At 48.1% G+C, this 16,777-nt stretch overlaps 2 protein-coding genes across 3 annotated transcripts in view; both read right to left on the bottom strand.

Moving 5' to 3' along the window:
* Positions 1 to 16,777, bottom strand: part of ARHGEF4 (Rho guanine nucleotide exchange factor 4) — a 200,017-nt gene that overhangs the window by 9,760 nt on the left and 173,480 nt on the right. For both annotated transcript variants that reach the window (XM_072960762.1, XM_072960763.1), the window contains one exon: positions 8,510 to 8,649. In XM_072960762.1, coding sequence (XP_072816863.1) covers positions 8,510 to 8,649 — 140 coding nt within the window. The remainder of the gene's footprint in view (positions 1 to 8,509; positions 8,650 to 16,777) is intronic.
* On the bottom strand, positions 1,526 to 1,696 carry SMIM39 (small integral membrane protein 39). The gene has a single exon (XM_072960771.1). The coding sequence runs from the start codon at positions 1,694 to 1,696 to the stop codon at positions 1,526 to 1,528; it is 171 nt and encodes a 56-aa protein (XP_072816872.1).

Raw genomic sequence — 16,777 nt, 5'->3', positions numbered from 1 at the left:
CAAAAGCCCCTCTTGCATGGCCCAGTGCCTCCCGCCCCTGCTTCTGTCTGCCGACCCTCCACAGATGGTTTTCTGCTCAGCTGCGAGAGGGCTCTAGGTGTGAGGCAGAGGCAGGGCTTCCCAGAGGTTCCAGACACCTTTACGGACCAGTCCTCATAGCCATCCTGCCCAGTCATCGTGCAGCCCTTGGTGGTTGGGGAAGGGGTTGGTCACCTTTGTTATTTTCTATCCAAGCACTTTGCCGGGCACAGGGATCACTTGATTGACACAGCCATGAGCAACCCCCCTGAGCTCCCTGTGCCTCGGTCCCCATCAGAGCCCACAGTAACAATATGCTCTCCCCAGGTCACCAAGCTCCTGTGCAGATCCACAAACGGGAGGCACCCGGACAAGGTACGGCAATGACATTAACCCTGTATTTGGTGTCACCAAGAAAACGGAGCTCCAGGAGGTCAGAGAGGCATTCTCCCTCAAGGGAGCCCAGAGGTCACCAGGGCCACCACTGGGTGGGCTTCTGGACAGAGCCCCGTCCTGGCACTCTAGCTGAGGTGCAGCTGCACCAAAGCCAAAGCTCAAGCTGGTCAGGCTGAGGGGCGAGCGGTCCGGGCTCACTGGGCTCGCGGTGAAGAGCAGAAACTGGCTCCGAGGCATGGGGCGGGGGGAGATTATGTGGGGACAGGTGGGGGACTGTCCCAGTGGAGGGGCAAGGTCAAGAGTAAGACAAGCCAGGGACAGGGGGCAGGATTCCCTTTTATGCCCCTGAGATTCTGAACGGCCTGGGAAAGCCAGGCTCTGCCTCCAAGTGCCCCGCCATGACCACCTATCACCTCTCCACCCTGCCCCATCTCTCTCTCTCCTACACACGCAGGCCAGTGGAGGATTCCACCCCGACCGTCCGGGAACAAGGCTCGGCTCCCGCGCCACGCAGCGGGGGCGGGGCTGTTCGGAGAGCCCAGCTGCAGGGGGCACGGGTGGGGCGGCTCCGCTTGCAGTGGGGAGGGGGCATGTTGACTGAGACCCTAAAATGGGCAAAGCAACCGCAGGTAACGTGAGCAGAGGAGCCCACTCATCCTCCACGGACATCTCAAGCCACGCAGAAACGCATGTCCAGTTCGGCGCACACGTTGGTCACATGGCACGGTTCCCAGACAACCGCGGACAGCGCGGCCACAGCTGCATCTGCATCCTCAGTTACACACGCAGACGCGCCATTTTAGTCACACACACACACACACACACACACACACAGAGGACAGAGGTAAGGGCTCGGTGCACACGCGTCACCGCGCTCCTAAGTCACCCACCCGGCCGCACCCCGCGGGGCGCACACACACACACCGGCCGCGGCACTCGGGGCTGGAGGGGAGGCCAACCCTCGGCCGGCGGCGGCGGCGGCGGGCGGGGCTGGGCTCCCGGGGCCCGGCCGCTGGGGGCTGGGGGCGGCGGCGGACCCGGCCGGGGCGCGGGGGCAGGCAAGACGGACCGCGGCGGAGGGGACCCGCGCCGGCACCACTCACCGCGGCGGTCAGCGGAAGGCCAGCAGGAAGATGAGCACGACGTTGATGAGGACGAGCAGCGCCAGCACGGCGAAGACCACCACGCGCTGGGCGCCGGGGGGCAGGTTGCAGCGCAGCAGGGCGCGCAGGACGCTCCCGGGCGGCGCGGGGCGGCGCCGGGACTGCGGGGCCTTGGCCATGGCGCCCGGCCGCCCGGCCCCGCGCCCGGAGATCCCGCCGCGATAGGGCGGCGGCGGGGCGGCCGGAGCGCCCGGAGTGGGGCGGAGCCGCGGCGCTCGCTCGGCCCTGCTTCTCCCTCGCCGCAGGCGCCGCGCGCACCGCGTCCTCCTGGCCGGGGCCCGGCGACCCGGCGACACGGCGGCCGGCGGGGGCGGGGCGGGGCCGGGCGGCTCCCGCGTGCGCCGCGCTCCGCCCGGGGCGCCTCCTCTGGCGGGGTCTCGGCGGTCCTGGCTCCGCGCCGGCCGGGCGCGCAGGTGACCGCGGTGGCGCTCGTCGAGGGGGGTGGGTGCCGGGGCCTCAGGGACCCGCCCCTACTTCCCAGATGAGTAAATGCGGCTCTGAAAGGTCAGGCAATGCGCCCCGTCATAAATCGCCCAGGATTTGAACACTGGACAGCCGGGCGCGATCCACGCCGCGGCGCTCCAGAGGCGCCCTGCCGCAGGACCTCTCCTTACTGACCTTGCCCATCAGAACAGCATTTTGTTCCTATGGAAAAGCAGCCGGCTCCTCCCGCTGCCCGACCCAGCTGTACTGCGGTATCATTGACAAAAATTGCACACAACTTGATATTTTGATATACACTATAAAATAATCACCAGAATCAAGCCAATTACCATATCCATGGCCTCACAGAGTTACCTTTTTATCTGTGTGGTGAGAACACTGAAGCGCTAATCTCAGTACATTTCAAGCACAATACAGCATTGCCAACCATACTCACCCTGCGGTACGTTAGACCTCCAGAACGTACTCATCTTGCATAATTAAAACTTTGTACCCTTTGACCCACACCTCCCCATTTCTCTCTCTCCAGTTCCCGCCAACCACCGTTCTACTCTGCTTCTCTGAGTTTGACTTTTAGAATCCATACATAAGTGAGATCATGCAGTGTTATGTCTCTCTGCATCACTTAGCATAATGTCCTCCGGGTTCATCTGCGCTGTTCCAAATGTCAGGATTTCCTTCTTTTTTTAAGTTTGAATAATATCCCATCGTATATATACCACAGTTTTCTTCATCCATTCATCCACTGACTGGCACTTAGGTGTTTCTATCTCTTGAAAAAACACTGCCCTGAACGTGGGAGTGCATATATCACCTCAAAGTCCTGATTTCACTTCCTTTGGATATACATTCTTAAGTGAGATTGCTAGATCATATAATAGTTCTTTAAATTTTCTGAGAACGGCCATACTGTTTTCCACAGTGTCTACACCATTTTACACACCCACCCACCAACAGTGTGTAAGGGTTTCCTTTTCTCCACATCCTCACCAACAGTTATCTTTTGTCTTTTTGATAACAGCCATCCTAAGGTGTGAGGTGACATCTCATTATTGTTTTGATTTGCATTTCCCTGACATTGGAACATCAAGTGATGCTGAGCGTGTTCTTTTGAGAAATGTCTATTCAGGCCCTCTGCCCATTTACAAATCGAATTATTTGGGTGTCTTTTGCTATTGAGTTGCATGAGTTCCTTGCACATTTTGGATATTACCCTTTATCAGATATACAGTTTGCAAAATATTCTCCCACCCCCTAGGTTGCCTTTCGATCTATTGATGGTTTTCCTTTGCTGGGCAGAAGCTTTCAGTCTGATGCAATCCCACTTGTCTATTTTTGCTTTCGCTGCCTGTGCTTTCCAAATGTGTCATATCCCCAAAAATCGTTGCCCAGACCAAAGCTTTTTCCTTGCATTCTTCTAGGAGTTTTATGGCTTCAGGCCTTACATTTAAGTCTTTCATCCATTTGAGTTGTTTTTCGAGAGTCCAGTTTCATTCTTCTGCATGGGGTTCAGGAGCTTTTAAAAAACCCTCATGTCAGGTACCTAGGGTTTTGCTTCTACGGCCTCCCTGACAGAGCCTTGCAACCTTAACCTATAGAGCTCAGAGCTCACGTGCAGGCATCCTCTTCCCTCCATGGTGGGGAGCTCCATTCCAGTCACCGGGCCTCTTGGATAGGGCAGAAGGCTGCAGCTGAGGGGGCCGACGAGCCTGAAAAGCAGCTCAGATGTGGGCACAGATTGCGAGGCTCCGTGCTTAGCACTGTGACTCCCGTGGCAGAAAAAGCCCCTGGAGGGATGGTGCGCAGAGGCTGGGCGCTCCTAGGTGGGTGGCTGTGCGCTTGGGCGTCTGTGTGTGTGCCGCACTACACACGTGGGTGAGCAGAGATGAGGGTACCCGTGGCTGTATCCATCCTGCTGAAGAGGCCAAGTGGGTGGTGCGATGTGGGCTGTCTGCCTCCCACAGATCTAGTTCAGCCTGGCTCCATCTGTCTCATTGGGAGAAACAGTCCTCTGGTCCTACCCAGAGTTTCAAAAAACTGTCTCAAGATTTTCTCCCTCAGGCTCTCAGGAGGATTGTGGGGGCTCCCTGCCACCCCAAATCTCAGTGCTCCTCTGGTAAAGCTGTGTGGCGTGCCCTCTGGTGGGGTGTGGCTCAGAACCCTTGACTTGGGTCAGATGTTTCATTGTGCCCCAGTGGTTCCAGAACCATCAGACACCCAGGAAGGTGGGCACAGAGGGCCGGTCAGGGTGGTTTGGGAAGTCACTGGTCAGCACGGCACTGAACGCTGTGTGTCTCCAGGACCTGCTGGTCTGCCGTCTGGCCTCGGGGCTGAGCCTTAGGACTTCGGCTGTGGCCCAATTCTGGGTGGGGCTTCTGTCCCTTGTTCAGCTGAAGAGCCTGGGAGAGTTTAAGAGGCATGACCACCTCTGAACCTGGGCCAGGATGGAGGACTGAGAGGTGGCCTCTGTCCCACCCGGGACACCCAGCCTTTAGATCCCGGTGATCTGGACATACGGCAGGGAAGACGGCAGCAACAGCCTTTTCTTGTGTATTTCATGACAGAAAAACCAACCCAGAACAGCTCAGAGGCAAAGACCTATGCCCTTGAGGTGTTCAGGCCGGATGGATCCAAGTCGGGGAGGGGAGGGTGAATGGAGGAGGCTGCAGGGCATGGCCCACCAGGCTGGCTGGGTGGCTCTGCAGGTCTTCCAGGGGCAACACAGATGGGGAGATGGGTGGGGTTGGGGCGGGGCTTCAGGAGGGTGAGGGAAGAGGAAAGCTGCCCTGGGATGTTGGTCACAGATCACTTGCAGGCCTGGCTTCGGGGCTGCAAGCTACCTCTGCCCTGCCTCTCGGAGACCCATGTCCAGCTGTTGTCCAGACAGGGCGCACCCGAGGTATCTGGGACACAGACAAGTACTGGGCTTATCCCCGGGGCTGGCGAGCGAGTGCAAGAGCCCATGCAGGTCCAGAGACAGATGTCCAGGATCACAGGCACTGGGAAGAAAGAAACTCCTAGAGAGAGGGTCACACTGACTCCATGGAGGGGACTTGCGGCTGCAGTGTTCCCTAAATGCTCCACCAAGAAGTGCCGGGAGCAAGAGGACGGCCGGGCTGCCTTCTCCCCTCGGTGACCCTGCGGTCCACCTGCTGTGCTGCCTAACTGTGGGCAAGGCTCCTTTTATGCTTTAAGCCCCAGGTTGGAGGACAAGCTTTAGACCTGTCTGCCCTCTAGTCTGAGCATCATCTCCTCTTGGCAGGATGATCCAGGAGCTTGTCCTCCAGAGCAGGGCGGCCTGGCAGGGAGGGGAGACACTGCCGTCTGCAGGGCACTGGGGGCACAAGGAGACCCCAGGTCTCCTGGCCAGGAACTGAACCCTACTCTCCTCTGGTCCCCTCTCACAACTTGCCTGGGGGGTGATGGAAATGAAAAGGGAGCAATGTCTTCCAAAGACACCTCCTCCTTTCAGGCCTCAACTCTTCAGAAAAAAATCCCTGGGCCAAGGATGTCCTCAGGCCTGACCTCGGGGATGCTGTCTGGCCCAGCGGGTTCGGGCAGAGAGTGGGAGGCAGAGAGAGGGCGGGAGGAGGGCGAGGTATCGGGCAGGCGGTCCCAGGCCCGGGGCACGGGCATCTGGAGAAGGCCCTAGAGGGGACAGTGCTGAAAGGAGAGAGGGACACTTCTGGGCCCCAACGTTAACTCATCCTGCAGGAACCCGACAATGAGGAGGTGCGAGGCACAAGTTAGGCACAGGGAATACAGTATGAACAAGACATGGCACCCTCTCCTCATCCACGAGGGCGGAAGCAGAAAAGGCCAGGTGCCCGCAGACGTGCACTGCCCGCCCCGTCCGAGGGTCAGCTCCCTGAAGGCGATACTACAGCCCCCGCACAGCTCCATCCCAGGCCTGCGACACTGCCCGACAGACGCTAAACACTCAGTGTGTCACATGTACACACCACCCACGCAGACCCTCACATGGTCTCACACACTCGCTCCTCCTCCTCACTTACCCAAGACCCAAAAGAGCTTCACTGACCCCGTCCCCTCGCCTCCGGGGTCCCCTGCCCTGCAGGCCAGGTGCTTTCCCTCCCCAGGTAGGAAACTGAGCAGGGCTCTCTCCTTCTGAGGCCAACAGGAGCAGGAAAGCGTCTCAATTTAGAACGCGACACCCACGTGTTCTTAGAAAACATAAGTGAATGTGTGATCTCTGAGCGAGCCAAATGGTACTTAGGACGGACTTCCCTCCGACCTCTGTCCCTGCGCTCAGCTCCAAGCCTGAAACCCACGGGGACCCCCAGCAAGCCCTCCGGCCGCGCCTGCGCAGGCGGCGACACGGTGAGTGCGAGGGGCGGGGACCCCCATCAGGACGCGCCGCTCTCGCAAGACTGAGTGAACCAGCCTTTCACCCGAGAATCCCCTTATGCCTCTTAGGAGATTCTTTTCTTTTTGGGGGGGCAGGGGAGAGGTAATTAGGTTTATTTATTTATTATTATTACTTTATTTAACTGGAGGTACCAGGGATCGAACCCATGAACTCATGACTTCTGCATGTTAAGCATGTGCTCTACCACTGACCTATACATCCTAACCCCTGGAATTTCAGATAAAGTGCATCTACTGAAGGCTGCCAACGAATCGCAATGAATACTGCCTTTCCCGGTACCCCGTATACCGGGGCGCAGTGACTCTCCTACGTTGCCGCAGGGCCCAGGTGCCACATCCACCCCACACGGAGGAAACAGAGGCCCAAGAAGGGAGTGACCTGTCTCGGGTCCTGCACTAGTCAGGGGCAGGATGGTGGTCAAACCCAGGCCCTGCCCTTCAGGCCGAGCTGCCCACTACAGGGATTCTGTATTAGCATCTGTAAGTCCTGGTGGGTCCCCTGGGGAGAGCAGGCTGCGGGGCACCGACCAGGTCAGCCCGCTGCATCACTGGAGGGGCGCCTCCGCTGGACCTGCCCACCTGCCCCCTGGGGGCACACCAGGGCCCAGGGCAGACCAGCAGCCTGGAAGCTCTGAGAGCTCTAAACAGAGGGCACAGCATCCCCACCCTGTCCGCTCAGCAACCCCAAATGCCGGGAAAGAACTATGAACCAAAGAGGAAACAAATTCTCTGAGCAGCAAAAATAAATATTACCCAATTCATAACCTAAATTACCTGCACTTCCCTCATCAGCATGCCCTCGGCCGGAGCCTGTCTGTTCCTCTAGAGCACTCCTGGCTCTCGGCTTTCCTCAACCAAAGCATCTTAGAATGAACAGTTTATCCAGGGCCCTAAAGACACCTCCCCACCGGGAGCAGCATGTCATGGACCGGGATTCCCACCAGGTCGGAGACCACGGCTATAAAAAGCGGACACAAGATCTAACAGCGCAACCCCGATGGCCAGTCAGGTAACCCCACACCCCCTCAAAGTTCCCGAAGGCTTTCTGTTACTATTCCTTCTTCAGTCATCCTCATCATGGAAGATTACCACGTCCAGGTTACTGACATTTGTTATTTCAGTCAGTCCTCCTGTAAAGGTGTGGCTACCCTATATGTACAGTTTAGTCAACCGATGCTCAGAGGTTACCTGCGCCCATCTCCACACCTGGTCGCTGGCAGGAGGAGCTGCCATCCACGTGTGTAAGGCTCTCCCCTGCCCCACGTGGCTTCCCACCAGGGCTGGGCCCCACGGTTGAGGAGGGCAGCTGAGTCTTCAAGGAAAAGCGAACCATTCTCTGAATTCTGCGTAAGACGACACCACTTTGGAGCACTTTCCATTCAAAAGAGCTTCCAAGAAGCCCTTAAAGAAAGACTTCACGTGTTAGAAAAACCAACACATTTGCATGTTTATTCCTTATGCATCACGGATTTTCAATAAGTCATTATTTAATGGCAATTTTATATCACATTTTAAAATTGTTATTTACTTTTTTACTTTGTGGGGGAGGTGATTAGCTTTCTATTTATTTACCTATAATGGAAATACTGGGGATTGAACCCAGGGCCATGTCGTGCAAGGCACACACTCTACCAGTGAGCTACACCACCTCCCTGCAATGCCAGTACTTTCTGAGCTCTTGAAGTCAATAGGAAAGAAATCACTTGCTGTGCCCTGGTCCTGCCCAGGCCACTCGGAGGGTCAGGGGCTAAGCCCTGGCCTCCCTCCTACCAAGGGGAGGGTCTTCCACCCCAGGACAGGGTTACAGGGGTCACATCACAGGTCCTGGGTGCCGCACCTGCTATTCTGGGTTCCCTATAGACCCCAGAAGGGCAGAGCGGAGGGGGGAGGTCCTGTATTTGACAAGCTCTGCTCCTGGACACCACATGCTAAAGTGAGAGCCACAGGCTGACACTGGGCTGTGTGCCTGGTGCCACTGTCATCTGCTTGAAACAGAGAGACTGCAGACATCCAGGCCGGCAAGTGTGTGCTGAAGTTGCCCAGACAGCCAGGCGGCACGTCCCAGGCCTGTCCCGTCACCCACGCAGCCCTGACCCTACCTCATTGATGGCCAGCTGCTCGCCGCCCCCTCCAGGGTGGCTGTAGTGGTGGCTGGAGCTGTGCACGTCCTCGTACAGGTCCTCCTCACTGCCCGCCTCGTCCACACGGAGGGCCGGGTCCAGAGCTCCATCGGGGAGGGCTGCAAGGAGAGAGCGCAGATGGCAAAGGGGAGGTGATGGAGGGAACAGGCAGAAAAGGAGGCAAGCCTTTCTGGATAAACGCTCTTTCTCTGAGAGGAGGGGAAAGGTTGGGGAACCCGGCTTTCAAACCATTCTTGCTGCAAAAATGTCATCTGGTTGAAAGAGTCCCACCATCACTGCAATATGATGTAATACACAAGTATCTGACACGCTTCACACTCAGAAGTCCCCTCCTGTTGACTGCAATTAAAACCACTTACCAGTGTGTCACGTATACATGGCACAAGGCCCTTAAAAAATGCTACTCATTTATTATGAAGTATATATATACATATATGTGTGTGTATGTGTATTCATCTCCAAAGAAATGTACAGTATATGCAGGCAAATATTGTTTGAAAATTAATGAAATGAACTCCCATGGTACTTATCAGCCTGTTTAAGAAAACACCAGAATCAGAATCCAACCTCCTGTACACCCTGCTCCAATCCCATGCCCCCCTCTCTTCAGAGATGGCCAATTTGTCAGGCTTTTTTAATAAATTATACCTGTGCTTGTCTTTGTTTTAGCATTTATTTCTATTGAGTTTTGCACGGTTTGACCTCATATAAATGGAACCATCCAGTAGCTTTTCTTCTCTGATTGATTTTTTTTCCTTACTGAACTGCTCATGTAGGTGTGATGACTCATTCTCACTGATGCTCAGTCCTGAATTTTGTGAGTGTCTCCTGTTTTACAGGTGCGCTGCATGGCTGCAGGACCGTGGGTGGTTTCCTGTGCTGTTGCTGGTCTGAACGACAGAGCTGCAGACAGACCCACGTGCTGCCTGGGCTCACATCCCAGAGTTTCTCCCAGGCAGTGACTCCCAGCCTCTTGTCTGATTGCCCCCTGACCCGAAGAGACTTTTATATGTTGTTTTCCTATTTCTTCCAGTGGAATTTTAATACCACAAATATACTGTATATTTTCAGTTCTGTGGCTCTTTGGAGGGTCATGAGCCATTGTAATAGCGAATAAGGTTTTTGCCACCCGTGGGTGAAATCATTATCCTGGTGTGAATCCACGATCTTGGGTATAGACAGCTAGGTGTGGCACCCCTGGGTCCTGGGTACACCAAACTGTTCCCAAGCTAGCCTAACAATTTAGCCTTCAGCTCCCCATACACCACATCCTCCCAACTCTTGCGGTGGGTGTCAGCAGCCATTTTCATTTTTGATAGGCTGATGGGTATGAAATGGTATCTTACTGTAGTTTTTTTTTTTATTGAATTGAAGTATAGTCAGTTACAGTATGCCAATTTCTGGTGTACCGTACAATGTCCCAGTCATGCATACACATACTTCTATTTGTTTTCATATTCCTTTTCATTAAAGGTTATTGCAAGGTATTGAATATAATTCCCTGTGCTAAACAGAAGTTTGTTTTTTTAACTATTTTTATATATGGTGGTTAACATTTGCAAATCTCAAACTCCCAACTTTATCCCTCCCTCCAGTAACTTATTGTTTACTATGTCTCGGAGTCTGTTTCTGTTTTGTAGATGAGTTCATTAATGTCCTCCTTTTTCTTTTTTTCAAGATTTCACATATGAGTAATATCATATGGCATTTTTCTTTCTCTATCTGGCTTACTTCACTTAGGATGACAATCTCCAGGTCCATCCATGTTGCTACAAATGGCATCATTTCATTCTTTTTTATTGCTGAGTAGTATTCCATTGTATAAATATACTACACCTTCTTTGTCCAGTCATCTGTCAATGGACATTTAGGTTGTTTCCATGTCTTGGCTATTGTATATAGTGCTGCTGTGAACACTGGGGTGCACGTAGCTTTTTGAATCTGAGTTCCCTTCCAATATATGCCCAGGAGTGGGATTGTTTTATCACATGTCTTACTGTATTTTTAATTTAAAATTCTCTGATTACTAATGAGTTGGATGTCTTATCTATGTTTATGGATTATTTGTATTTCCTTTAATGTGAAGTGTCTATGTCTATTGGTTTTTTTATCTCTAATATAATCATTAATGTAAAAAATTTATTTCTAAGTATAGATTTTTATATACATACACTTTCCCCTCCATTCTGGATACTAAATTTGCCACCCATCTGTGTCACAAGTATCATCTCCCTGTTGGTGGCATGTTATCTCTTTAAGGTGCTTCTAAGAAAGTTCTTCATTTTAATATAGACAAATTTATTAATCTTGTCATGTATGCTTTATATTTTTTGCGTTTAGGAAATTCTTGTCAACCGCAAAGTTTTACAGATGTTCTCCTATGTTGTCCTTTAATGTTTTATAGTTTTTCTTTTGACATTTAAGTTTTTAATGCACTTAGAAATGATTTTTGTGTACTGTGTGTAGTTAGAATCTGGAATCGTGTGATTTATAATAAGAAATAGGTATTTGATCCTCAGCTCTGGCACAGAGTTCCTAAAATCCTTGGAATTTCCTGTGATGAGTGATAAAAAGCATCTCCTGTTATGTTAATAAGAGAGGATGGGGTCCCCTGCAGTGACCTGGGAGCCCAGTGGTGTGAGCCCAGGGAGGGAGCAGGAACTAAAAGCCTTACTCCTGACACACAGAGTCAGGAGCCTCAAGGAACCCTCGTCATTTTACTTCATTTATGTTTTTAAACTATTTTATCATGGAAGCTTTCAGATGTGTACCGAGAAAGAGATGACAATATAATGAACCTCGTACACACGTCATCCAGCTTCAGCAGTTCTCAACCTGTGGGCAATCATGTTTCATCATCTATATCCCCTCCTACCAGATCCAAGATGTGACATAATTTCTCCTGTAAATATGGCAGTATAGGTGTCTAAGAGATGAGGAGTCTCTTTTTAAAAAACATAACCACAATACGCATCTAAAACAAACTATAGTCCATCAAAGGTTGTCTATCCTACCTTCCCCTCTAGGGCATTAAAAATCCTTTTATTTGAAATAACTCACGTCTAGGGTGTTGCGACACTAGTACAGAGAGGTCCTGTGTCCCCTTCACCCAGTCTCTCCCGGTGATTCCATCTTAGACCACAGCAGTGTGCCATCACAGCCAGGAAACTGCCCTTGGTACAAGGTGTGTAAATGGTTCTCTGTCATCTTATCCCCCGCAGAGATCTGTGTAACCACCACAGCAACCAGTATGTAAACTGTTGAGGTTGGCTTTATTTTCAGTCGGCCAAATGTCCTTGAGATCCAGCCAAGTTGCTGCTTGTATTTTTCACTTCATTCCTTTTTATTGCTTACTGGTATTCCGTGCAATACAAGTACCCGTTTGTTTAACCATTCATCCAGTGAAGGATATCCAGGTGGTTCCAATATTAGGCTGTTACAAATAAAGCCACTAAGAACACTTGCGTATAGGTTTTTGGGTGGACATCAATGTTCATTTCTCCTGCATCAATGCGATTACCCAGGAGTGCAACTGTTGAGTCTTATGATAGTTGAATGTTGAGCTGCCTGAGAAACTGCCAAACTACTTTCCAGAGTGGCTGTGCCATTTTACCTTCCCTCCAGCAATCCAGTTGCTCAGAATCCTCACCAGCATTCGGTATTGTCACTATTTTATACTTTGAGTGTACGAGAATGTTGCATCGAGGTCTTAATTTGCATTTCCTAACAGGCAGGTGTGTTGAGCAATGTGTTCATGTGCCTATTTGCCATCCATGCATCTTCTTTGGTGAAGTATGTCTTCGTGGTTTTTTTTGTTTTTGGCTATTGTCTAATTGTATTGTTTATTGTTTTAATGTTGTGATTTGAAAGTTCTCTGTATATTTTAGATACGAGTCCTCTGTCAGACAGGAGGTTTGTATGTATCTTCTCTCAGTGTGTAGCTTATCTTTTCATCCTCTTAACAAGGATTTTCATAGAGCAAAAATTTTACATTTTGATGAAGTTCAGTTTATCACTTTTTCCTTTTATGGGTCAAGCTGTTGGAGTCATGTCTAAGAACTCTTTACTAAATCCTAGTTCCAAAAGATTTCATGTTTTCTTCTAACAGCTTTATAGTTTTACCTTTTGCACTTAAACCTATGATCCATTTTGAGGTTTTTTCATATAATATGTGAGATTTAGATCACAGTTTATTTTTATTGCCTATGGATGTTCAATTGTTCCAGCATATTTCTGAAAAACAAACTGCCTTTCCTCTACTGAATTGCTTTTGTACCTTTGTCAAAAATCAGTTAGTCAAGAGGGGACATTACTACCAATTTTACAGAAATAAAAGGAATTATAAGATAGTACTGTCAGCTCTTAAAATCAATAAATTAGACAAATTAGATGATGTGGACAAATTCTTAGAAAAACACATATACTAAAACTGACTTAAACTGACTAAAACTATAATTAGAAAGGAAATCGAACCAAAAATCTAGCAGAGAAAAGCCCAAGGTTTGTTGGCTTCACTAGTGAATTCTACCAAATATTTAAGTAAGAATTAACATTAATTGTTCTCAAACTCTTCCAAAAAATTGAAGAGGAGGGAATACTTCCATCTTATACCAGATACCTTATGTAACACCACATGGAAAAATTAACCAACTTAAAGCCAGACAAAACACTATAAGAAAACTACAGACAAATATCCCTTTATAAATAGAGATGCAAAAATCTTCAGCAAAGGATTAGTAAACTTAATTCAACTAGTGAACTACCAGCACATTGAAATGAACAGCATATTAAAAGAATTAGGTATCTTGACCAACTGGGATTTATTTCTGGAATACAAGAGTGGGCCAACATATGAAAATCATTCAGTGTAATATACAATGTTAATAGAATGATCATCTCAACTGATGCAGAGAGAGTGTTGACAAAATCCAACACTATTTCATGATGTAAACACTCAACAAATGAATGTACACTCAACAGAAGGGAATGTCCCCAACATGATAAAGGGCATATGTAAAAAACCCACAGCTAAGTCATACTCAGTGGTGAGAAACTGAAAGTGTTTTCTTTAAGATCAGGAGTAAGATAAGGATGTCTGCTTTCACTGCTTCTAGTCAGAATAGTATTGGAAGCTCTGGTCAATTAGACAAGACAAAGAAATAAAAGTCACTCAAATTGGAAAAAAAGAGGTAAAATTATCTCCATTTGTAGATGACACAACCTAATTGTAGAAAACTCTGAAGAATTCACAATAAATTGTTAGAGCTAATAAATAACTTCAGCAAAGTTGCAGAATATAAATCAACACACAAAATCAGTTTGATTTCTATATACTTGCAATGAACATTTTGAAAAGGAGAAAATTTTAAATTCCATGACAGTAGCTTTGAAAATAATAAAATAGTTAGGAATAAGTTTAATCAAGGAGGCAAAAGATTTGTACACTTAAAATTACAACATTGCTGAAAGATGTAAAAAGAAGGCCTAAATAAATGGAAAGACATCCCATGTTCATGGATCAGTAGACCTGCTATCTTTGAGATGATACTATGACTCAAAGCAATCTACAGAGTCAATGCAATCCCTATCAAAATACCAATGGCATTTTTACAGAAATAGAAAACTCATTCTAGGGGGGAGATGCCAAGATGGCAGAGTAGAGAGACTCACAGCTCACCCTCTCCCACAAATACACCAAGAATTACATCTACAAACCCATCAAATCACACACAACACCCACTGAACTTGCAGAGTGTCTCTTGTTTTGAAATACAGGAGGATTCTCACAAAATGCATTTACACTGTACAGCACAGGGAACTATATTCAGTATCTTGTAGTAACTTATGATGAAAAGGAATATGAAAAAGAATATATATATGTTCAGGTATGACTGAAGCATTGTGCTGTACACCAGAAATTGACACAATACTGTAAACTGACCATACTTCAATAATATATACACATACAAAAAATTAAAAAAAGAAAACTCATTCTAAAACTCTAAAACTCAAGGGACCCTGACTAGCCACAATGATCTTGAAATGAGAAAAATTAAGTTGGAGGATTCACATTTCCTGATTTCAAAACCTACTACAAAGCCACAGTGATTAAAACAGGGTGGTACTAGCATAAGACCAATAGAATAAAATAGAGACCCTAGAAATAAACCCTCACATAAATGGTCAATTGATGTTCGACAAAGATGCCAAGACAGTCAATGGGGGGGGGTGGGAAGACAGTTTTTTCAACAAACAGTGTCAGGAAACTGGATACTCACATGGAAAATAATGAAGTTGGATTCTTATGTAACACCACAAGGAAAAATTAACTCAAACTGGATCAAAGACCTAAACATAAGACCTAAAACCATAAGACTCTCAGAAGAAAACAGGGGGAAAGATTTATGACTTTGGACGTGGAAATTGTTTCTCGTATATGACACCAAAAGCACAGGCAACAAAAGATAAAACAGATAAGTGGGACCATCTCAAAATTTTAAAGTTTTGTGTACCAAAGGATACTCTCAAGGGAGCGAAAAGGCAGCCCACAGAATGGGAGAAAATATTTGCAAACCATATAGCTGATAAGGGATTAATATCTAGAGATATATAAAGAACTACAATTCAAAAACAACAACAAACTGATTTTAAAATGGGTGGCAGGGTGGGGGAAAGGTATAGCTCAAGTGGCATAGCACATGCTTAGCAGGCACGAGGTCCTGGGTTCACTCCCCAGTACGTCCATCCCCAGTACTTCCATTAAAAAAATAATAAACCTAATTACCTGCCCCTCCCCACCAAAACCAAACTAAACAAACAAAATGAGCCAAGGGTTTTGGGTAGACATTTCTTCAAAGAAGATCCACAGTGGAAGAAATTTGGTAGGTCCTCAGAAAGCAAAACATAAAATTTGTATGTGATCTAGCAATTACACGTCTAGGTATGTACCCAAAAGAATCAAAATCAGGGGGTCCAACAGATACTAGTATACCAACGTTCACAGCAGCATTATTCGCAATAGCCAAAAGGTAGAAACAACCCAATGTCCAGCAACAGATAAATGGATAAACAAAACATGGTGCACCCACACAATGATTTAGCCACTAAAAAGGAAGGAAGTTCTTGATACACACTACCACACAGATGAACCTTGGAAACACTCCGTTAAGTGAAATGAGCCAACACAAAAGGAGACACAGTGTCTGATGTCACTTACAGAAAGCACCTAGAATTCTCAGTGACAGAAAATAGATGAGTGGTTACCAAGAGCTGCTGGGGGAGGAGACCAGGGAGTTACTGCTTAATGGTTACAGACTTTCCACTTGGAGTGATGACAAGGTTCAGCAGTGTCTGGTGGTGATGGCTGCACACATTGTGAAAATAATCAATGCTACTGAATTATACACATAAAGTGGCAGTTTTTAAAAATAGCTCTAATGTTACCTTTAATGGAAGAATTGGGTTTGGCAAAAGGGGACACAGTCTAAAGAAAGAGCGGTAACAGCATGGCGTGATGGGGATGTATTTCCTTACGAATAATTTAATAAGCTCATATTAACAATACCGATAGTAACCAATACTAACACTAACTTATCCTGGCTGAGGGTTTACATCCACCCTGTGTCAGGCATTGTGCTACGTAGTTTACGTGGATGATTTAATTCTCACGAAACCTCTCCGAGTTGAGAATTCTAATGATCTTCATTATTTTACAATCAAGGGAACTGAGGTTGACAAAGTGAGAAAGCTGGCTGGTGGCAGAGCCAGGATGTGGACCCAGGCCTATGCCATTAACCGTTACTCTGTTGTAGTAAAGAGTTGCCTTTGCTGAAAACACTGTGCCTGATTGAAATCGTCTAGTCTGACGTGAGCAGTGGATGGGAGATAGACTGTGTTCTCTTCTGCAGAAACTCTTTTCATAGCCATGCCTCTTGGGTGCTTCAGCCTAGCCACGAGAAGGTCTTGGCTATAAGATGAAAGTTCAGTATAGAGCCCCCAAAAGGGACTGTTACGGAATCGGTCAACAAGGACTATAATGATATGTTAAAATCAGACTAACGTAAGTTCCAAAACGGCCGAGCCAGGAAACTGACAGTAAAATGGCAAATTTAAAAAAATCTATATTTAAAAAATTTAAATCCACAATTTAAAAAGATTAATCATATAGACCCCAAAAACCCACTGAATCGTATGCTATACATGGGTGAGTTGTATGGTATATGGTTT

This window comes from Vicugna pacos, chromosome 5 (assembly GCF_048564905.1).
Source record: "Vicugna pacos chromosome 5, VicPac4, whole genome shotgun sequence".
Lineage (NCBI taxonomy): Eukaryota > Metazoa > Chordata > Mammalia > Artiodactyla > Camelidae > Vicugna > Vicugna pacos.
The sequence above is the reverse complement of the archived record's forward strand: the minus strand, read 5'-3'. Positions and strand labels throughout refer to the sequence as shown.